General features: G+C 40.6%; 2 protein-coding genes across 2 annotated transcripts; both read right to left on the bottom strand.

Moving 5' to 3' along the window:
* Nucleotides 1-7,393: 7,393 nt before the first annotated feature.
* On the bottom strand, nt 7,394-15,079 carry irf4a (interferon regulatory factor 4a). Its single transcript, XM_058644299.1, has 9 exons — nt 14,997-15,079; nt 14,239-14,438; nt 13,878-14,064; nt 12,815-12,900; nt 12,543-12,717; nt 11,422-11,502; nt 10,869-11,270; nt 10,147-10,259; nt 7,394-9,811 (listed from the first exon to the last, which is right to left on the bottom strand). Exons 2-9 carry the CDS (start codon nt 14,434-14,436, stop codon nt 9,665-9,667), a joined length of 1,389 nt encoding a protein of 462 aa, XP_058500282.1. The 5' UTR covers nt 14,437-14,438; nt 14,997-15,079; the 3' UTR covers nt 7,394-9,664.
* Nucleotides 15,080-15,902: 823 nt separating this feature from the next.
* On the bottom strand, nt 15,903-19,867 carry dusp22b (dual specificity phosphatase 22b). Its single transcript, XM_058637655.1, has 7 exons — nt 19,671-19,867; nt 19,314-19,347; nt 19,139-19,221; nt 18,450-18,499; nt 17,456-17,530; nt 16,197-16,368; nt 15,903-16,113 (listed from the first exon to the last, which is right to left on the bottom strand). Exons 1-7 carry the CDS (start codon nt 19,689-19,691, stop codon nt 15,973-15,975), a joined length of 576 nt encoding a protein of 191 aa, XP_058493638.1. The 5' UTR covers nt 19,692-19,867; the 3' UTR covers nt 15,903-15,972.
* Between the last annotated feature and the right edge of the window lie 2,947 nt (nt 19,868-22,814).

Here is a 22,814-nt window from a genome sequence, read left to right as displayed (position 1 = left end):
TGTGCCATTGTAAAACCTTCCATTATTGTAAAATAAACATACTATAATAAACCCAATATACTACTTTCTTCCACGTGGGCAACATGTTCAAGTAATTCTCTGGAGGCCTGCTGAGCACAGAAGTCTGAGAACGATTTTATTGTTATTACCATGCAGTTGAAAGCCGCGTGTCATAGAGTGTGTGTGTGTGTGTGTGTGTGTGTGTGGGTTCAACAGTGCCCCCTGCTGGGGAAAAGACACAGACTCCTTTGGTATGTCCCAGTTCAACTTTATACAGAATGGAGGTGAGCGCTCAGTTATTTGTTTTTGTGTGCGGAAAGGTGCAATTAAAGTGGTTTTATTAATTATCTCCAGTTTATTTATGGTGATATTACATCTATTTGGAAAATGTGCTATGTGCTTCCCTGCTCCTACAAGACCATATCGTTTCATTTTGTCTCGTGTGTTCTCTGAAATCTGAGAATAATAAGTTATACTAAGGTCACTGTTAGAAAATTAAATAATATGTATAATTAACAAATAGGATCATTATTACAGTTCCATTCTTTTCTGATTATTTCAATTAATGTTGAATTATGTAAGAAATATAATTTATAATAAGTGAAATTAATGAAAAGTAAAAAAAACATATGTTTTGAAGAAAAGCTAACATCATAGACTCACAAAGGAATAGTCTGTTTGGCAAGAATAACAAATGTTTCGTGAACAATTAGAAGGTGTGGACTGCATTGTGAGTTTAACATTTATTTCCCTTTTAAATGTTTAACTTTTTCTTATAGCAAGAAATTTAATGTGAATTATGTGTATGATTCATTTTCTTTTATAAAAAAAAACATTTTGTATTGCCACGTTGACTAACTCCAAACTAATTTTTAAAAAGTTAAAATTTAGCTTAATGTTCTAAATGGTCACTTATTTTCAAAATGGCAAAATAAGGAAAATGATAAATAAATATGATATTATTATTCTTATTATAATAATAGCATTTCTAATAACAATGTCACATTTCCCTTAAATCTCATAATCTTAGGAATGGACTTCATTATTTATTAAATGAATTAAATTACACTATAATATTGACTTCTGTGACACAACATAAGTACATCAAATATTTTCTATATATACATATGAGAACCCTTGTCTGGACAAACCCACCGCATGTCACGACTAAGACCAGACTGGTTCACTATTTAAACTGCAGCCCGACACACAAGAGCCCCATTCATATTCTATTGACAGACCATCTTGTCGCTAATCTTTATTATCACACAGCAAATGAAAATTCTTTGAGCAAATACATCTCGGAGTTGCTGCCACTGATGTTCTGCAGGCTTTTTAACCCAACACCGAGGTTGTTTCCCTGCTGTACCCGTCCTAGAATGTTGTTCTAACCGAGGTTGTTTCAACCGCAGTGCTGTTAAAATACATTCTCCAGAGGCCTTGCAGAGGACTTAGCATTTAAGCAGGACAGAAAGCTTTAAGTCCCATTTAATGGAAGGTCAATATTGATGTTAAGTTTTCAGTGTGCCCTTTTCATTTTTACACCCTGAAGAATGTAATCGCAGTGGTGCACTTATCGCTGCGTTATTGTGTTTTCCCATATTCTGATTTCAGCCTCCGTCCTAAACTGAACACAAGTCAGAGGCCGAGTGGACTGTATATCGCACTGTTCCGTGACATCTGAAACTGCTTTCAGACACAATGCACATCTTTAATTCATAAATGTCCTCATTTTTAACAATGTCTTCGCTAACAATGTACAGAGAGAGTAAGAATTGTAGCACCTATAAAACAGAGAGATGACATCACTGTGTAACATAATAAAAGAATTACGAGTAATGGCGAGTTATTGAAAGTAGAGAAACGAATACGTAAATAAATAACTCCAATCAAAATAAACACCTAAGAAAATGGGGTAAACAACATGCATAGTATAAAGCAAGGTTATGCAAGCCTCGCTCCTCCAATTTAGCCTTTTAGCTGTGGTGGCTAAGTGTCTGCAGGTGTAGCAGTGTCAGTGCCACACAGCCATGGCTGCACTCCTGCTCTGACTCAACTTACATGATATCAGACAATGAGCGCAAAATATTCCTCAAAATGAGAAAGCCAGTCTCTGCATCTGTTTAGATTGAGGTTGTGCAGCTCAGAGTTGAGGCAATCGAGGATCTCCTGATCCCTGTGTTTACACTTGGTTGGTTTCCTGTAAGGCTGTTGAGGGAAGGGACACAGCACTCGGAGACCAATCAAACATAAACACTGAACAATGGTATGATGGAAGGTGGAGGATTTGCAGACAGCGTTTTTCGGGGTTATTGCTGGTGCCATCCGAGGACAACTGAATCCACGTGGAGGTAAATGATTCATAACATAAGTGCATACACGAAAAAAGGATAAACCATTATCTCGGGCCCTTCTCACAGGCTTTATCTCAGTGAGCCTCACCCTTTCGGGGTGATTTGTAGTGATATGCCTAAGAGCCATATCTGGAGTGAAAGTGACTTTCATGACGCAGCTCTTTTATTCTCTGGGGTAATTATGCTAAGTTGTGTGTTTATGTTTATGCTGACTAATAGGCCCCATGATGTCCAACAGGCACATGTGCTCGACCTAGTAGCCATGAGACTCTATCAGACGAGGATCTGACAATTATCAGAGAAATCTTGTTACACTATTACAGCACCATGTCTCCTCCGAGAAGGCTTGTCTTGAGCTCTAGGACCCTTCCTATGCCTCCAACAACTGGACCCCCAGATCCTGGGTGGTCTCCAGGCTTAGCTGCATAATAACGGTGCCTCCAAGAAGATGTGGAATACAGTGAGAATGCCTCATTTCAGCCAGATTAGAATTGCCTGAGAAACTCGATGGGACCGATAAGGCAAGACGGTTGAAGGCTTGGTGTGTCAAAATAAGGTAAATGAAATGTTTGCAAAATGGAAACGTGAACCCAAAAAATCTTATCGAAGATTACAGTGATTTCACGAGTATAAAGTATCAAATTCCTTGTATTTGTTGTCTTGTAGGAGTGGTAATAAGGGGAGGAGCATACAATAATGGAGCTGCAGGGGAACGTGCAAAACAGCCGAAGATGGGGTGCTGAATGCTTTGCTCTCTACTGTGTCTACACTGCCACTGTCCCATGTCCCTGACCTGGACCTGGACTCCATTCAGGAGCAGAGGATAGAGAAGGAGGTGTGGTCTCCTCTCGTCTAACCCATTTCCTGCCTTCCACACCAGCTCTAATTGGAAATTTGGGTGGCCCTGTTTATTTACATGGTTGAAATGCGGCGAGGTTGTATTTATATTTTCATGGCGCGTTCTCAGCAGTGCTGCATTACATAGCCTTCCCCTGAGATCACTGTGGGAGTGGGAGAGGAGAGTAGGCTCGCCTGATGGTTGTGTGTATGTGCGTGTGTGTGTGTGTGTGTGTACAAAAACACAGGGGAAGAGTGTGGAGGTTGTACGAGGTCTTATCTCCCTCACCGTGGATCTGTACTTAATGATCCAGTTTCATTGTACAGAGTGGATGTGAAGACATTCTCGTGAGTTGGGGTCTGTCTAAAAAAAAAAAATGAGTCGGAGAAAACGAGTGAATGGCAGATTTTTCAAACATATACACATCACAAAGAATGCTAAATCATAAAAGACAGACTCATTCGACACAGAACAAATATTTCAAAGGCAGTTCACAGGGCTGGGCCTGACAACCAATATAAATGCATGTAAGAGCATTTGTCAACCAGGGTTCAAAGTTCAAAATTCAGTAGATGCAGTAAAAATGCAATGTGGTGCACTCCCCATAGTGGTGTGCAAAGGACTAGAAATTCAAATGTAAATATTTAAAAACATTAAATGCAGCTCACGTTTGTCTTAAATGCCAATATGGAACGACGTCTATCAAAGCTACAGATGAAAATGAGAAAGGAACTGTTAGGAAAACAATCTTTACAAGGCTATAGAAGCACTTCATTTGCACTCTCTAATACGAGGGTCTCGCCGGTCCTGTAAGTGTACGTGGATAAAAGTGATCCTTAGATGAGCCATGTCAGAGTGGTGGCAATGTGTTTATCTTTCAGACTGGGCCTGCTGAGTGGTGGAAGGCAGAGCTTTCTGGTCAGACCATGACTACAGAGAGCCTGGACCTGACACTGGATAAAGTAAATACTTGAACACACAAACACACACACACACACACAGGGTTCTCCCGTCTTCCTCCCTGCCCGTCAGCTGGAGACCACACACCCAGACCACACAGAGTCTGAGAACGGCCTGAGTCAACTCTCACGCAATGTGGCCCATGAGCTGTCACTCTGACCACCTCCGTCTCTCTGTCGGCACTGGTTCTTGTGTGTGTGTGTGTGTGTGTGTGTGTCAAATGACACAGAAAGCACACACACATAAAAAGAATCTTTTAAGTTTGGAAGGACAGAAAAATCAAAGAAAATGAGGAACCCCAAGCTCTCGCATTGTATAGGGTTTTGTTTTAGTTTTTTGGGGGTGAGGGGCAAAATAAGTTTGTGAAATTGAAGCAAAATGAATTAAGGAAATCAAACTGTATGCATGTGTGTGTGTGTGTGTGTGTGTACACTCCCACATGTGTAGGCCTAATAGATGTAGTATGTTTGTCTTAGAGGAGGAGGGGTATTACAGAAAGTCACGCCCCTGAGCCATTAAGAGTGATCAAATGTTTTTTTGGTTTTTTTTGAACGCACCAACTCTTGTAGTCCAGCAATTCATTTAATGTGGGACCATTGTGTTCCATAGTTTCACTCTTGAGCAACCATCCAATGACACATCACTCCCTGCTGGTCATTTCGTATACTGCACCTGCATCCACACACACACAGACTTGAACAGTGAAACTTGGACTCTCATTGTTTCATACTGTACATCCCTGGAGGGAATCGTGGTACGATGATATGGTTAAAATAAGAGTAAATCAGTGTTTCAGACTTTTCTATATTTTTCTCCAATGTCAGCTCCCATCCAAACTAAACAGACAGTCAATCCCCTGCATTCATGCCAGGTAGCCCGGCATATTGTTCTGCTTATCAACCCATATCTGTTTATACTCATCTCCCAAAGTCATCTGATTGTTTCTCATTACTTACGCTGCTCCTCATCCGACAACTGTTTTTGCTTTCCTGCCATCGTAATGTATTTGGTCGAGTACATTGTTATCGGAAGAGGCTCACGTAAACACAGGCATCTGAAAACAATTCAAGCTGATTAATTGTGATGATAAAAAAAAATATATATACAGCTGACGAGCAGCATCTCTGATGCCACCTGTTGGTCATGTAAGATAATTAATTTATTGTTGTAATAATAATAATAATAATTCCAAGTTACACCAGTGATGGATTAATTCTGTGTGTAGACACTATATCATGTGTTCTGTCTGTTCATATTTTTCACTTGTGCTCTCATTGTCTGCTCCCGTGCTACAGCGCCACGAGAGCCAGACCATGGGCAGTGAGCCGGGGTGAGTGATGACTGGTGGATTTGCAATGTCAGTTTGAGAGGTCAGATGTTTTAAAAAGGAAAATGAGGTCAACACCTTCCCAACCCCGGGGGTCAAACAAGAAGGATCGGCTCGAGCTGACGAGGGTTAAACAGCACTGTCATCAAATCCAGGGGTCTCACAGATTCCTGAACCTAAACACACAGAGGTCACTGACTTTGAGTCTAATGGGTTTTCTTTTTTTTTGTTAAATAAATAAGGAAATGTGTTGCACGATGAGTTTTGAATACTAGTGTGCACAGGCACTTGAGGCAGATGCTCAGATGGAAAAAAAAAGACATCCCCTCCTGATTATTAATATTATTAAATGCTCTGTCGTGTAGAAGTCCCAACTTAAATGCATTTGTTAAGTATTTTTGATGAATGCACACTTTTAATGGGGAGCTGATGTTATGGGTCACGTAAAAACAATAATGTAATATGTGAAGACAAGAGGGTAAGTGTTTGTGCAGCACCTGGGGTTTATTTATTTATTTTAATTTAATCTTTATTTAACTAGGAAGATTATAACTTGTATTGTGATCACCCCAAAAAATTCTGGCTTGTCATAAGTAACGTGTTTGTTTTATATATGTATTATGTGTGATCTGGTCTAAAAATGTCAGTGTTCATATGTTTCGCCTCCCGTCTTATTTGTTGTTGTCTCTGTGATTTTGCGTTGCTGTTTTTTGTTAGCATCAACCAGGGACTGAAGATGGAAATTAGCCACTGGCTACAATCTTGTATATTTACATGCATGCATGTCTAGTAATATGCCTGGTCCCTATTTTAAATAAATAAATGAATGAAAAAAAACAAAAGAAACATTTAAAAAACGAAAACCTGACCAAGAATGTAAAATGTAATTTCATACTGTTGTGTCAGATTTGTATATGCCAATTGTTCTGCGTTCTGTCTTTTTCTGCTTGACACTGTCTGGGTGGAAAATATCCTCATATTGTGTAATTTATCCAGTGCTTTTAAGCCACTATGACCACATCTGGTATACATCACCAACAAACACGTATAACAGCCCAGAATTGTATCAACTGAAAACGAGGACTGAGTCGACTCATCTTTACATTGTGAAGCAATAAAACCTCAGATCAATTTCCTTTCAAAACAAACATAACATGAAGAGTCCCTGCTGTCTAAAACAACACAAAACGATTTTTTACACTAACCAGCAGATGTCAGCATAACATGGTCAAGTTTTTCTCGTGGATGCTTCAGATCCTTATCACACATAAATAGATAAACACAAATCAGTGCTGCTATTGATAAAAACTCATCACAATAGCTTTAGGTGTCTGTGAGAGGTGCAGTGAAACACCAAAAACAGAAGATGATCCGTGTGTTAAGGACAGTTAGAGTGGGACAAGATAGCATTACACAATAAATGAAAGTGTCTTGTTGTTTCATATGATGTGCCAACGGCAGCCTTATCAGTCAAATGTATCATTATCCCTGAGTCAAGATGGAACCATTAGAGTCTAATACAAATACTGCAGTTGAGCTGTTGACAGTTTCATTTCTCTCTAAAAAAAAAAAAATCATTTTTGCCATTGTTCGGGGGACTAGGTTACGATTTAACAGTTTGTTTCAGAGGCTTCGAGTGAAGGGCCCAGACGGTGTCGCTTGGACTAACGGCTGATATAGGCGGATGAGCTTGAGCCTGACTACAAATGATGTGGCTTCCTGCAGAGGGGAAATACCATGGCAAATGTGTGACTGTCTTTTTACCTCCCCCCCCCTCCCCCCTCTAACCAAATATGAGTCTCATTCTTTGCAGCCTTTGGTTACATAAAGAAAAGAAAGACAAAAGAAACACAGCACATGTACAACAAAAGATTCGATAGGTTTATTTCAACATAAATCATTCATACATCCAGTTTATATTAATCATTATATTAACCCTCGTCTTAATCATAACGCACTGTTTTCCAGCATGCACACTTTTAGAGAATTCATCTGAAGCTGGCTTTGCACGTTTTTACTGTAATCAGTGTGTGTGTGTGCATACACGCAGGTTTGAGTCACTAATGTTGTAGGTGGGGGAGTAACATGTTTTTATCCATAAATGTCAAATTCTGATAACAGAAATACTGCAACTGTGTGATATGCACCCACCCACACAATTTAAACACACATACACACACAACTGGTGTTCTAAGTATTTGTTAAATTGTCACATGGTCACTGGAAAAAAGGATGTATGGTTGACAAAGACAGTGAGACACACAGATGTTTGTGCAGCTATTCTTCGTAGGACAGTGCATTGGCCCAACCTTATCCTTAATCTAACCACAATTCAAATCAGCCCTAAAATTAACCAGTTACTCAGGAATGGGGTTCTGCCTCTTTAGGACCAGGTTCTGGTCTCTGTGAGGACGACTGGTGCCGCAAAAAGTGCGGTGTTTATTCCAGAAAATGTCCTGAAGAGGCAACAAATGCGTTGTCTCACACCCTCACGAACGCACACACTCAAAAGTCATTCCCGCCTCTGATTTTGGTCATACGTTTGAAGCCATTGTGAAAGTGATGTGGTTTAAGTGTGAAGGAAGTACATGCAGAGATCGAAACTCAGGACCACAGAAGAAAAACATAACACAACCTGTATCCCTCCAACTGTTACATCAGTCTTTGGGAGTTCAATGACAATCTCCACCTCTGACTTTTGCATTTTGTTATACACACACACACACACACACACACACACACACACACGCGTTTTAATTGTGTCTTTCTTTCTTTGTTTTTGAGGTTTCAAGTATTTCTTCTGGGATGTTTTACAGCCCGTTGGTCTAGGACTTGGGAACTAGAGAGCTACTCTCTGGCTGAACCTGCATACAGACCATAGAGGTAGTTTTCCTTCCCGTTTGTGAGGCCACTAGTTTCAGGTCAAGAGGAACAGGTAAAGGGTACCTTGCGAGTTATGAGATGAGTGTGATTTTTCCAGCCAACGTTTCTCTACAAAAGACCACCCACCAGTCTTCTCTGGTGACACTGGCCTCGAGCAGCGCTCTCTTAAACATGCTATTAGGATTAACAAACAGCCATGTTTACTTGCAAAAATCTACAACTGAAATTACAACCATAAAGTATTTCACAAGAAAGAAAATAAAGAAATATTTACAGAAGAGTCCAACGAATAATTAGAATATTTTACAAAATAAAAAGAAATATTTACTAAATCAACTGCTTTCATGGATTCTCTATGCATTATGATTTCTATTATCTTTATTATTATCATTATTGATTCTACAGTTGTCTACACAAACTCACAGGTTTAAGATCTAATGCTGACAATTACTGGACAAATATGTGAACACCGGCTTTGAAATAAAAAAAATAAAAAAAATAGTGAGTAATTGTCAGCTTGAACATGTAATACACAGTAAATTGTCACATGGAAATAGTGGCTCAGTCCATCAAATAATCGCAGAAACTGCATTTTATAATTTAGCTTTGACAAATGATTTAAAGGAATCAGATGTTTTTTTTCTGAGCCGAAGAAATTCAGTAGAAATGGGTTCAGTAGAAATGGGTTCAGTAGAAGTAAGTGTTCGGTGGAAGTAGAAGAGGGAAAATAATTGAGATAACGGCCCCATTACGACACCACAAGATGAATGATTTACATCTCATAATACAGTTTGTGTGTGTTTCTTTTTTTTTCCCTCTACAATGGCCTGTACGCGCGGATGTTGCTAACCATTTTCAACAACAAGTGCTAGATGTCCCACAGATAATAACAATGGCCGTGTCAGCTGTTACCTGTGGAAAATGCAATAAGTACTCGTTCACGCTCGGGTTATTTCTTTGACACATCAGTGTTAGACTTGGGGGCCACTCTTCCTGTGCACCTGTGCTAGTACTTCCTGTCTCAGTCGCCCTCTACCCCACCCTACCCTCCCTCAAACCGCATCCTTTACACTGTCACAATAAATTCTTTTAGTAAAAAAAAAAAAGACTATGGTGCTTAAATGAAAACAGGGTCTTCCCCATCTCTACCCCTCAGACAGTTCCTGCCATATACAGTACACACTACAAGACAAGACATGATAAACACTCAGTGGTTTACATTCACCTTCATACCCTCCAGTGTGTGTGTGAGCGTGTGTGTGTGTGTGTGTGTGTGTGTGTGTGTGTGTGCGTGTGTGCTTGTCACTCCTGAATATGCTGTAGAGGTTTCTGTGAAGGATAGTCGATTGGAGACGGGCTCTGTCCCTGGATGTGGTCATAGCCTCGCAGATGGTGGCCATTGTTCTGTTGGTAATAGTACACCAGTTTTCGGGCAAACATTGGCTCCACCTAAAAAAGGAAATATTAAACCTCAATCAATAATTATGCACATGTAAAGTGTCTGTGACTGCATTTTTCACATTATGGCTGTTCATTTTACGATGTTGGACAGTCTTTTACCACTTGCTTATTTACAGTCAGTTTGACTCCCAATTATTTATTTATTTTCAGCTAGGTTTGCCAATCCACAGGTAGTGCAACTGTATGTTGCTGCTGTCAGGATTGAACCCATTTGTACTTGGTGTGTGGGGAAAAGCTATAAATAATGCTAACTGAGTTTTCACTATAAGAATGAAATGCTTTAAGATTGGTGAATCGAGTGATGGGGTGATGTTTTGTTTTACCTGTGCTGTGATTATCTTCCTTTGCCGCTGTGGGTCAGGGTACTCGTCTCCAAAACACAGCACCACCTGGTGTCTCGGTAGATTTCGGCCATTATGGGCAAAATCTTGAAGCTCTGAACAAAAGACAAAGAAAAGAAAGGATACACAGTGAGAAACGAGCCTTCCCCACACACACACACACACACACCATACCATTTAAAAATACTTTGACACTGAAAACCCCAAACTGCTCATGACATTTTCCTTAATTATGACAGATTTTCTGGAAACCACTGATGGGATGACGGAAATTTTAGTGTGAAATGGCACAGAAAAGATCATTTTTGTCACACTGTGGTGGCCCACACGAGGTGGGTGGGGATTCCACACCCCTGCTGAGAAAGTGACTATAGCTTCTTAGCTCTAACTCAAGAGGGACTTACCCAGCTGAGGCACCTGCAGCCGCTCCCTCATCAATAACATCAACATCATCATCCCAGCCTTCATTAGCATAACCACATCTAACATTGTACTGTAAATAGATGACGCAGCACCGTCATTACTGCATTTTAGTTATTATTCTGCACCAGGGATGAGACACGACGGCAGAATGAGAAGCTTTATCTGACATATCAGAGTTCTTCCTCTACCACAGTGTGGGACACAGAGTGAGCACAAAATAATACAGTATTGTCCATAGGGTTTAGTCTAAACCTGTAGATGAAAACAGTATTTGGTCTTACCAATGAGGAATTGCTGTGTGTCAAAGAGTTTGCAAGGCTGCTCCTTCTCCAGCTTATTGGGTTTATCCATATATGGAGCCAGAGGTCCTTCCCAGTATACTCGCCCCTGGCATAAGCGCTTAGCATACAACCCGTCCGGCATCATCCACAAACGCACCCCCTTTTCCAGGATGTTAGGAAGCATGTCAGCACCCTGCCTCTGAGACTCGGGGTACGGGAACGGAAAAGTGATGGTCTCTGCCCCACTGTGAAACTTGTCCTCTGGGCATGGGGATAAGCGGGTGGAGGAGGATGGAGAGGAGGAGGAGGAGGATGAAGTGATCCGACAACCCTCTGGACTGGTGGTAGTAACCTCCTTTACCAATGACTCTCTGTAGTATAGAGACACGTGTAGGCTGAAATCTGAAAGAAAGACACGAGTTTTAAGCCATCTTTTTAAATGTTTTTTTTTAAGTTTCATTCCTTAGCCGGATTGGACGGACATAAAACATCCCGCTACATATTGTACAATGTATGATTTTAAATATCCCATGAGCCCAAGATTATGCTATACCTGTGATTACATGGTTGTGGTCCATCGTATAAACAGGGGGTTGTGACTCTGCAAAGTAGGTGTGGAAGGAGAGCTGGAATCCTGTGCAGAATAAAATGAAATAATTCGTATCAAATATGAGGCTTCCTTTCTAAACATATGGAAATAATCTTTGTTCTAGATTATTTCCCTCTAATCTAGAACAAGGGTGAGTAGTGTGGAGAGTGAATGAAAAACCCCATGGCATGAGTTTACTGTAATTGGTTGGCACCTTGCAGTAAAGGGACAGAAGTAACACGTCTCACATCTTCCAGGCGTATGCAGCAACAACTGAACTGGCCGTTTCGCATGAACAAATTTGTCTCCAGTTGTTTGTGCACACACCACTGATCACGAGGCCATAGCCGTTTCACAGCTCCCTCCTTCCTGCATCGATGTATTCATGGCAACTGTATGTTTGTCTTCACAGTGCGAATTTAAGCTCATTTAATTCCGTTACTGCTAGTTCTGTAATGTCCCCCTTACACACAACAATCAATATAGGATTATTTCCATCACAGAAATCATGTGATGGGATACAATCTTTACAAGTACGTTGATGTCATCTTATGAGAGAGAAAGAGAGACATTGAATTTAGAGAGTGAGACCAGATAATGAACAAAGCAGAGAATCAGATGCACAAAATCTTCTTTTGTGATTGTTTCACGGCAAAAGAAAGAAAGCACAAAAAAAAGGCTTTAATGTGAGTACAGCCATGAACTGAGACACGTGCAACTTCTGTCTCTGATTACAGACACGTGTCCTCACAGACTGCACTTCACCTAATATGCTGCCACTCCCTGACACAGAGGCTCTGTCAGGAAAATGACAAGACATTCAACATTGAACCAAGACTGACTACTTAATGACAGATATTTCTAGTACTAGTCGTACTTTCACAGTGACTACTGAGCATTTTTATCACATTATGAAACTGAGAGTGTAGTCATAATGAAGTTGCAGTTAGCCAGATGCATCTGCATAAAAAAAAAAAATGCCTGTTGATATTTTACAGGTGTGTATTTTCAGTTGCTCATAGTTTTGCATAGTTTCAGGAAAATAACGACTCCACCACTACATGATGTGTACAGCTGGATCTTACCATTTTCTGCATGTGATCCAGGCCAAGCCCGGCTGAGTGCCGACGGGTAGTGGCACTGGTCATACTGAAGTTCCGCATGTGGCCCTTGGAGGTGAGGAGGAAGAAGCGGTTGTGGTTCTGCTTGGGAGTATTCCCTCCAGTCCCGTCTCTCCTGAGAAACCATGTACCCGGGCAACTGGGAAAGGAAAAGAAGACGCCATTAAACCAAAAACTTTGTTTTCAGTGAGCGAGGTCCAGTTTATAGGATGCAGTAGCAAACAAAAATTGCTGACCTGGTTGTGCAGAGGCCCATACTGAGGAATATAGCCAAGGGCATTTACATGTGATTGTGTCTCCTCTATAGTGCCTGCCCTCAATCCTGTAAATAAATAAAAACCATCAGTACACTTGTCAGATCATTTACCCACAAATCATGTCCATGCTTTGCTATGAACTCCGCACTTATAACAGTATCTTCTCCTCCATGGAAAGAGAAATGAACCTCTCATTGAAAAATAAAGGACTGTGATATAGTTGAATTGTGAGATAATCCTTATATACGGGGACATTTGCAGTGTTGCAGCACCACAGATATATATAAAAAATGGATTAAATATTAAGATAAACAAATGAAATAGAATATATACAATGTAAACAGTATATAATCCGGATATATGCAACATTGTTCAGGTTTAACTGTAAACTAAAATAAATGAGGAACAATATTTTGTGGACCTAATTAGCCTGAGTCTTTTTTTTGCAGGTTTCAAACTGAATATGCTTCGTGCACTTGTGAAGTTTTGCTGCAATTAATTTTAGTGTCAGGGTGATTTGCAAAGTGAGCGCAACACACGACTCAGTCAGGTGCCTCAGTCTTGCTCGACAATCAGCTACAGAGAGAAGGTTTCTGCCCTGATAATAAAAGCTGTTGTACTGCCGCAGAGACTTTGTTATGCAAGGCTGGAGGTCGTCATGTGCACCCTGCACTTGGTAACTGAAGCTCTCTAAAAAAAGCACTCTGGCCTTTTTGGTACATGCTTTGGCTTCCTTTGTGCTTCCTGCCTCAATAGAATCAACAGCGATGGTGCATCATGTTAAAAATATGCCAGCAGCCTATAAAAAATGTGAGCTGATTTGTGAAATGTAGCATCATAGTATATATACAAATGAACCATAGACATTGCATGGCTTTGAATACTGCTGCTGTTTGTATCAAAGTCCCACTACATCATAAACTATTTTACCCAAACGCCTCATCTTGCAAAATGTTTCACTACACATGTGGTTAAAAAAAAAAAAAAAAGAAAAGAAAAAAAAAAAAAAACACTGCATCTTGCATGTATTTTTATTAAATACCTTTCTTGGCTCCTTCTGGAATGATCCTATAGACTTTGTAGGGCTCAGAGATGTCCAGCTGGCTTCTTTCTACTATCTCATCAAAGTCATTGCTTTTATTAAGTGCACAACGTAGTCTAGTTTTCCATGTGGGGGGATCTGGTTTGTCAACGCCTTCCTTATACTTTCCTTTGAACATGGCCCATGCCTGAAACAGTCATGGAATAGATTCATTGAACTTCTGTTACGCAGACATACAAAGCAATGCAATATCTTCACATCCATAAACATCACTCTCTTCTTTTTCTCTAAAAGTAACTTATGGTGTTGTCAGTTACAGTTCAGGTTGCAGCGTGAGCAGACATGGAGGGGATGACCTGACCTTGAAGAGTGCAGCATCCTCCTCTCTGTTATAATCTTGTTTCCCTGCATGTTTCCATGGGATCCTGAAAATACTCTTTTCATCATTCTCCCAGACCAGACCAGGATATCTCTGGCTGTCGATCTGCTCGATCAGCCACTGTCTCAGTTTGCCATTGCCGCAACTGACTGACAGGCCGCTGTCTTCATCCAGGTTCATTTCTGCAAATAATTTGAAAAAATAAATTTAAAAAAAACGAGTGTTGCAAAAGAGGGAGACTTGGATTTTTCCTGAACCTGACAAATATTGAACTGATTTAAAACAGTGATCAAAAATGTGCAACTGCCCATTAAAATGTAATTTGTCTTTTGAAAATGAATGTTTTGCCAAGGGTTACTTGGTTGGGCACCTCACTCTTACAACTTACAAGCGATCGCTTTCTGAGCATTTTTGTTTCCTGTGATGTTTTTGACACTAGGTCACACTTGTATACACGAGGGCAAGAGGTAGTGGTTAAAGTGATCAACGAGAGCGTGACTCCTTTGTGATACATGCATGAATACAGATAGAAGTCATGTATAATCATGTTGCAGTTAAGCCTATAGCTTATAGACAAGTTTTTGAGAAACTCGTGTTTCATAATTTAAACATAATGCAAAGATTTAAACTCATCCCTTGAAGTTGCTGTGATGCCTAATACTACCAAACTTCTAATGGCAAATTCATTTAACATTTCTTTTTACTGATGAGGCTGCCGAAAATAAGGAGCGAAATCTTACCTTAGATCATGTGAGCTCCTCCACCGAAATCTGTTTCAAAGCCCTCTGTCGTTTTTTTTAAATGTTATCACATCTTGAATTTGGTCCAGGGAGGAGCTTCTCTGGCTCTGAGAAGTTCAAAAGGAGATGCGCAGCTGTCAGCCGTTCATTTCTGTGAAACTCAGCGCCCACACGGCACTGCAGTGGGGAATCCCTCATAGTGACACCCTGAGCAGACACCCAAAGAGAATGGAACATTTACCTGTACCAAAATATCCACCCACATATTTTTTCACGTTTCTAAAAAATCTGTGAGTTCAAACTAACTGCTGCTGACTGGAAATAAGAAAGTCTGCAGGTTGTTATTGGGGAAAGTTTTAATTTGGCTTGGTGACTAATGAGAAACCAGAATTGAGAGAAGTTGCACATGGTGGAGGAAATGTACTGTACTTTTCTTAAGTACATTGTTGCCATTACTGCCCTCCAGTGGTTATCTATACACATGCCCACCAATCTATAGCATTTGTAACGACTATTGTACTGTAGTATCTAACCATGGTGAACATAATGGAGCTGTTGTTGGTTTGTAGTTTTTAAAACAAGTTGAACAGAAAGGCTGAGATAAGGACACTGCCTTGGCGCCTTTGATGACACAAACATGCATGACCTCCACTGCACATGAGACAAACAGGAAGAGAACCAGGAAACAGACATGTAAACATAACACAGAGCGTTTCTTATCACCTTAACATGACAGACCACTGACAAATCTTTTCACTCCTTTTATTACACTGTTCAAAATCACAATGACAAAACGTACACGAAACGCAGTCCACGGCATTTATAAGTTAGAAGGAAAAAAAACTGAACCGGAAACATCAATAATAGTAAAAATGGATATGTGCTCTTCATAACAACTGTACTGGTGAAGCTCATTAGACTTCAACACAGGTCCAGTATCAGACTCAGCCAAAAATATCACATTCAACAATTCTGATCAAAAACCTACAGGTGGGGTATTTGTCTCTTTCTTCACCTCTTCACTATTCATTTTGGACACTGTGGCAAGCAAGTCCCGTATATCAGTGTCATCGTTGAACGGGTTGTCCTCGTATTCCCTGCGCAGCCATTCTCTGAACTACAGGACAAGAAAAGAAAAACAGTAAGACGGAGCATTTTGTCTCCAACTCTATTTTCCTGTGCTCACTTCTCAGGACTGACCTCATCAACATGAGCAGCTTCGAACTCCTGGAGCTGGCGCTGGAAACCCAGGTTGGGGCCGGCACAGGGCCGGGCCACTCTGACTGCAGCGAGTGCCTCCTGCCAGCCCAGGCCTGTCACGGTCATGATGTAAGCTACTACAAGGGTGACGCTGCGGGACACACCTGCCAAACTGGAGAAAGTAGGGGATGAAGAGAGTTGAAGACCTTAATATTGTGGAATAGGAAATGATGCTGGTAAGACCGCATGTTGAGTGTGATTGTCACATGAAACTAAAAAAGGCGATATGACATTTAAATGTCATATCCTGGTTTTTTAGACATCTGAATATGTTTGCATTTGCACACACTTTTAACAAAACAGTAACTGTTTTGAGTGTATATGCCACAGTATCCGTGTTCCTTAACGATGCATATTCTTATAAAAAAAAAAAATGATGAAAATGAAGAAACACTTAAATCCTGACAGTGGATTCAATTATTGCTGAAAATGCTAAATCAATTCATCTGTAGGTTTTCTACAGAATGTTTCCATGTAAGTATCATAATCCTTGCAAATGACAAAGCATGTCAACATACGGTAGGAGAACAAGATGATGAAAACACCTCACCACAGTGTAAACATACACATGAACAAATATTAGATTAAATAACCACAGCAATGGAAGACAAACCGAAATTACTGCGACAGAAAGAAAGCCACGGGCATTGACATGGGTAAAACAATAAAGGAACTGTTCGGAACAAAGGCACTTTAAATATAGTAATAAGTAAATAATACATTCCTGGATAAATCTGAGTTATTTTTGACAAACATGTATTAAATTAAAATAAAATAAATAAAAAAAAAAAAAAAAAAAAACGGTGTTACTTCAACCCCCCGCACTCCTCCTGTGGAAGATAAAGCGGTAGAAAATGGATGGATGGTGTCACTTCAAATCTTTTAAACAGCCACTTGTTCCCCTGTGTTTCTGAGAAAACCCTGCGTCGAACACAACGCGGTCAGAGTTGTTACTGTACTCTGTACAGTACTGTTATGGGAAGTACAAGAATAAGCCTTTGCTTATCATATGATCTGGTCTGTGTCGCCGTTCCACATGGGTTCACCTGTGTACTTAGCTGATCGCAGTTGTCTGTGTGTTGTGTTATAAGATAAATGAAGTCTAGTTCAGAACAGGAAAGCTCGGTTTCAAAAGTCTGTGCGAGTGAAAGTCGACTCAAGCTTTCAGGTAAAGACACGACAAGGACACTTGCTCTTACCAGTGAACGAGGCAGCCCTCTCCTTTGAGGCGGGACTCGTGCATGAACATTATACTCTGTTTAAAGTGCTGGGTCCTGTGGAGAATAAGAAAATGTCTCTTATAATAAGCAATGAACACATTCATTGGTGAGAATAGTAGGAACTGTAGAAAAAAGGTGCCTTGCTGTGCTGCTAGCTATGACACAGAGACTTAATGCCCCCCCTCTCTGGCCTTCTGTAAATCAAAACCTGGTCCTAATGAGGCAGAACCTCATTTCTGAGGAAGTGGTTAAGTTTAGTGCTGAATTGTGCTTCAGTTAAAGTTAGGGTGAGGCATTAACTGGCTATGAATAAGGTTAGGGATAACACTTTCTTAAGGCTGTTCAAATAAATGGAAGTGCAATATCCTGTGGAGAGTAGCTGCACAAGCCTGTGCATGTGCATGCGTGCGTGCGTGCGTGCGTGCGCATGTTTGCACCTGACTTGTCAGATCCCTTCATTGCTCACCCTGGATGGTTCAGAATGCAAGAAGAGTCATATTTCACATAACAGATTTTTAACACCTGACCACCGACTCTGAACCTATTGTAAGAGGTATGAGTCAACTGGTGCTGTAAGGGATATTAGTGTGCTAAGTGTGGTGCAGTTTTGACTGTGTGTGTGTGCGTGTACGTGTACATGTGCATGTGCATGTGCATGCGAGCTAAAGGGGTATTCCCTTCCTTGCAATATGCACAGCACCCTTATCTCATGTTACCTTACGGCACCTGGAGTACAGTCAGTACATGTCCTTTACACATGCACCAAGAGCTGAACCCAGTTGTGCTTTAATGCTCTAGCGAGGGAATAACTTCACATTGAAATGCTGAGCTTGTGAAAGCGTATCATTTACACGTTAGCTTGGAGAATGAACCTCAAACACCCACACAAAATGGATATTTTACAGAGTCTCTTTCTTTTTGCCTCGGCGTTTCATTGTTCTGTAGCTTCTGTGCTGCACATGTTGGTACTTACAGGTTCTGTGTGGGCAGGTCAGCTGCTGAAATGCAGAGATAGGTCATCTCCTGAGGGACACAAGGGCATCGGTTACCTGTCAGCAGTCACTTGCATTTAACAGAAATCAACAAACAGGTAGTAAAAGCTCTCATCAAAATCTCCTAAAGAATGCACCCATGTGTTGCTGAGGATGGACATGGATTGTTTCCTTTTTTTGTAAAATAACATACAAAAAAAACTGAACAGGGTATTTTTGGAACTGCAGCTGTAAAGAGAAACTTCATACCAATATCAATAGCCATTAAAAAAAGAATAATGACATGAGCCTGCAGAGACAACACTGGCCAAAGCAAGCTAAGCCGCCTACTCTCAAACCCACGCAGGCACACAGCTCAGCACACAAGTCAGTTGGCACGATACTCCAACTATCACATGAGGAAGAAAATGCACTCATTGTTTACGCATGCGGTACTGTCACCTGTTTGCTCATGAAGCAGTGCCATTGGTGACACGTCTTCCTGAACAACCTGACAGACTGGTTTATGAACAGTGTCCGAGCTCAGACAGGTGCATCAAATTGCTACACCAAGGTCTCCGCCAATCAGACGCGTTCAGCCCAATCTGCTTGATCCGTCAGCTTAAAACTGATCAAGAAAATGAAAGTCCGGACACAGGTCCAGTGCATGAGGAGGTGGAGAACTTCTCACCTGGAGGATGGGAGCTGCACTGTCATGAATGGACAGGATGTGTGTGATGTTGTTCCTGGCTAACTGTTCTCGGTCTCTTGCATCTGACAGAAACATCACAGGCAGATCATGGGGAGGGTGCAACCACAGAAAGGAATCAAACCAAAAATAACACAGCATACACTTAAAAACACACCTTTGAAATTTCCCAGGTATAAGTCAGGCAGGACCTATAGATGACAGGGAGGGAGACAAACATCAGTTATGTAGAACATACTGTGACTCAAGAGTAAAGCACACATTTGTTTAGACTTGCCTTTGCCACAACAAACAGATCAGATGCCACTATAAGCACGCACAATGTTAAATGTATTGTTTATTTCCTTTGAATGGGACACGTCTGCATTTACTGAATCAAACAAAAGACGCAACTTTTTCATTCTTTTCTTCTTTATTTTTCAAAGCCTACATGATACCAAGCCCTCTCCTCATTTACACTACAGGACCACTCGTCCGTCAACTCCAGCGCATGCGACAACAAATGGAAACATACCTTGTTGATGCCATTACCCATGCTGAAAGAGCCGGGCTGAAAAGAGGCGCCACGCTGTGCGTCCTCGTCGTGGGAAAAGTGCTTAAACCAGGCAGCAGCACTGTGTCTGCAGGGGAGCAAACGCTGCAGCTCCGCGTACAACAGCCAGAGAGCCGAGCTGAGCCGAGCTGAGCACTGCTGCCAGCTGCCACTGTTGGCCAGGCTACCGCTCAGGAATTCTGGGAGTTGTAGTTTGTTCACCTTTAAATAGCGAGGGCCTAACGAATGAGACAGGTGTGATCTTGACACAACCTTGGATTTGTGTGATGCTAGAATATTAATATCCTGCCACATGGCCCAGTGACACCAAATACTAAATCCCTTCAAATGTGATTGATTATGCCACAGAGCAAAATTAGCCAAGCCTCATAGGGATTTGGGATTAAAAGGCCAAATGTGGTGTTTAATGTAATACCCACATGTGAAAAAGAATATGAAATGACTCTTTTATAGAAACTTGAAGTTGCTTCCACCTAAACCAAGGGTCTAAGGACAGAGGATATGTACAGATTGTTAATCCCACTGAGGCAATCTGTGATGGACTCTTTTGTGATGATTTGATTTAACATATTGCAAAATAAAATCATACATTTTCTTTATAGGGCACTTTTAAGAAAGACGATTTACAGTTCAAAATCACATGTCCCTCGATTCCAAAACATCACATAGAAAACATAAGATTTACACATTAAAACAGCTTTAAAATAATAATAATAATAATAATAATGTATGGTGCTTGGTCCTGTGTGGAGGAAAGAGGAGGTTGGAAGTTATGATAAAATTAAATAAATATTTCTGGGTGAACAGGAAGTACAAGTGACTATAATTCTCAGAGAAACTGCTGCACAGACACTGTGTACAAATTCAGTGGCATTAAAAAAAGGACGGGAAGGACTGGCTACAGTGGTTATGCCCATGTTTTACAGCCTGGAAGATTTTCCAGCTTCAGAGTATCATCTACCCATACCATCACTGTTGTAAGGTAACACACAAAGTACAAATACTTCTGTAAAAAAAATGTACATACCTGTACTGTACTTTTGATATTTCTATCAACTTTTACTTTACTTTATTAAGTACTTTTATACCATTACATTTTTGCAACTGAATTACAACCATCTTAATAACCAAATAAAATAGAAGAGTTGGTAAATTGCCTGTATTTATATATTGCTTTTCAAGTCTTGATGACCACTCAAAAGTGCTTTACACTACAGTTTTGCCATTCACCCAGCACATATTCTATCACACGTCTTGTTTTCTTCGTACAGCTGTCAGGAGCAATACGGGGATAAGTGTCTTGCCTAAGGACTTGCCAGCATATAGACTAGTACTTCTGAAATGTAAGTACATTTTATATCAGAATATTACTTTTGATAAAGTGATACAGTAAATGTTATATAGGGACCTGTCAAATTCCAGGGCAACAGCGAGCACAACTAGGGACACAACTCTCCCCAGAGAAGTCTTGCAAAACCCTAGGGGAAGAGGAAGACGGCATAACCAATGGGATGCTTCTGCTTCTGCATTGCTCTGAGCAGGGGAAGTAAACCACACAGAGGAACACTGAACCATCAGCTTCCTCTTAGTAACATGATCCAAACTCCTCTCGATGTGGCAGATGTCCAATAATGTCCACCAATGCTTGTTCCTGTAAACTATCTTGTATCTGTCACAAAAACCATTTGGCAGTTTTGTACTAATACTCCTTAATAACAGGAAGTAATATGCACTACCCCGTATACTGGCACAGGCCACACAAAGTCATAGAGTAGGTGGATAGGTGTCAGCTGGTTTACATTTCTGATGAATTGTTATTATTCTTCATGGCACAGCATGTGACCATATCTTCAGACTAAAGACGAAGAGGCAAACATCTCCCTTTATTCTTTTCCTTATCACTTAGATATCACTTAGCATGGCAAGTTTGTTGAAAAGAATATAAGTGCATCATTAAAAAAAAAAAAGAAAAGACAATACCATATTTCATTCATGACCATGGGACCTATAATTTGCCAGAATATGACTGACGGTGACGGATTTGTTTGTGATATGATAGCCTTGAGTAACCTGTAATCTGGCATGGCTGGGGATTTTTCTATAAAACCTGAAGATTACCAGCAATACATGTGAGTGTCGGAGAAAACACAAACAAACATCTCACCCAAGGAACAGAGGCAAGACAAGACAGGTAAATATGATACGGCATTGTTGTGGTTTTGTGTGCAAAAGGAGGAATTTATAGTGTGGGTGTTTACAGAAGACTGCGCTGAATGTAGGTCTACGCACTGTATGTCATTCATCACCCACACTGTCAGACTACAATTCAGGTGGTTTCCCGCTCTAGTTTCACATTAACCCTGTTTCTTCAATGAACTTCTGTTTTTTCCCTCCCCACGTAAATAAGGCTACGGTATGAATTTAGCTGAGCTTCTTTATTTAGAAATCATAAAAAAAAAAAGGGATTTGTCGGCTTGTTACATTTCTTTACGTCTGGAAAGCCAGAGGTAATAACAAACAGATACAACATGCATTCACGCCATCAGGCTGAGGTGACTCATTTATTTTACCAGCAGTGTGACTCAGACCTGAATTTCCCAGTGCTGTGTAGACACAGAAATGCATCCATCAATTCTAATATTCAAATCAGATTGTAGGTCTTCCTTCGTCGAATATATATTATATTACATGTCATTTAGCAGACGCTTTTATCCAAAGCGACTTACAATAAGTGCATTTAAACATTTGGGTACAAATAAGAGCTAGAAGTAAGCCAAACTATGAAGTGCTAGTCATAAGTGCGATGTATAATGTGACCATGTGTAAAGTGAGAATAGTCCTATTGGAATCCATGCAGCCGAGGACAATTGCATCAATGTGAAAGTGAAGCTCTTTGTATATAAATTGTCAGATCTCATCGGTGTTGAATCAGAATTTAACAAAGTGGTTTGTCATGTGAACGTAGCCACTATCAATTCTCAAACTGACAAACTGAAGCTGCTGCTGTCCTGTTGTTGATGCAGTTGTTCTGTCTGCAATCATTGTTTTTGACCAGCATGTGGCAGCAACACCACACGACAAGATCACTATGGCGTACTCCGAGTT

Source organism: Solea solea, chromosome 1 (assembly GCF_958295425.1).
Source record: "Solea solea chromosome 1, fSolSol10.1, whole genome shotgun sequence".
In the NCBI taxonomy this organism is placed as follows: Eukaryota; Metazoa; Chordata; class Actinopteri; order Pleuronectiformes; family Soleidae; genus Solea; species Solea solea.
This window is presented reverse-complemented; position numbering and strand designations above follow the sequence as displayed.

What these genes read in the sequence shown, in the direction of transcription:
- dusp22b (XM_058637655.1), bottom strand. Translation starts at nt 19,691, where the DNA reads ATGGGTAATGGCATCAACAAG. An exon ending in GTGCAGCTCCCATCCTCCAG is followed by an intron (nt 18,500 to 19,138) that starts GTGAGAAGTTCT and finishes TGTGTCCCTCAG; the next exon opens with GAGATGACCTATCTCTGCAT. An exon ending in AAGCTGCTCATGTTGATGAG is followed by an intron (nt 16,114 to 16,196) that starts GTCAGTCCTGAG and finishes CTTGTCCTGTAG; the next exon opens with TTCAGAGAATGGCTGCGCAG.
- irf4a (XM_058644299.1), bottom strand. Translation starts at nt 14,436, where the DNA reads ATGAACCTGGATGAAGACAGCGGCCTGTCAGTCAGTTGCGGCAATGGC. An exon ending in TCCAGAAGGAGCCAAGAAAG is followed by an intron (nt 12,901 to 13,877) that starts GTATTTAATAAA and finishes ATTTATTTACAG; the next exon opens with GATTGAGGGCAGGCACTATA. An exon ending in ATGGGCCTCTGCACAACCAG is followed by an intron (nt 12,718 to 12,814) that starts GTCAGCAATTTT and finishes TTCCTTTCCCAG; the next exon opens with TTGCCCGGGTACATGGTTTC.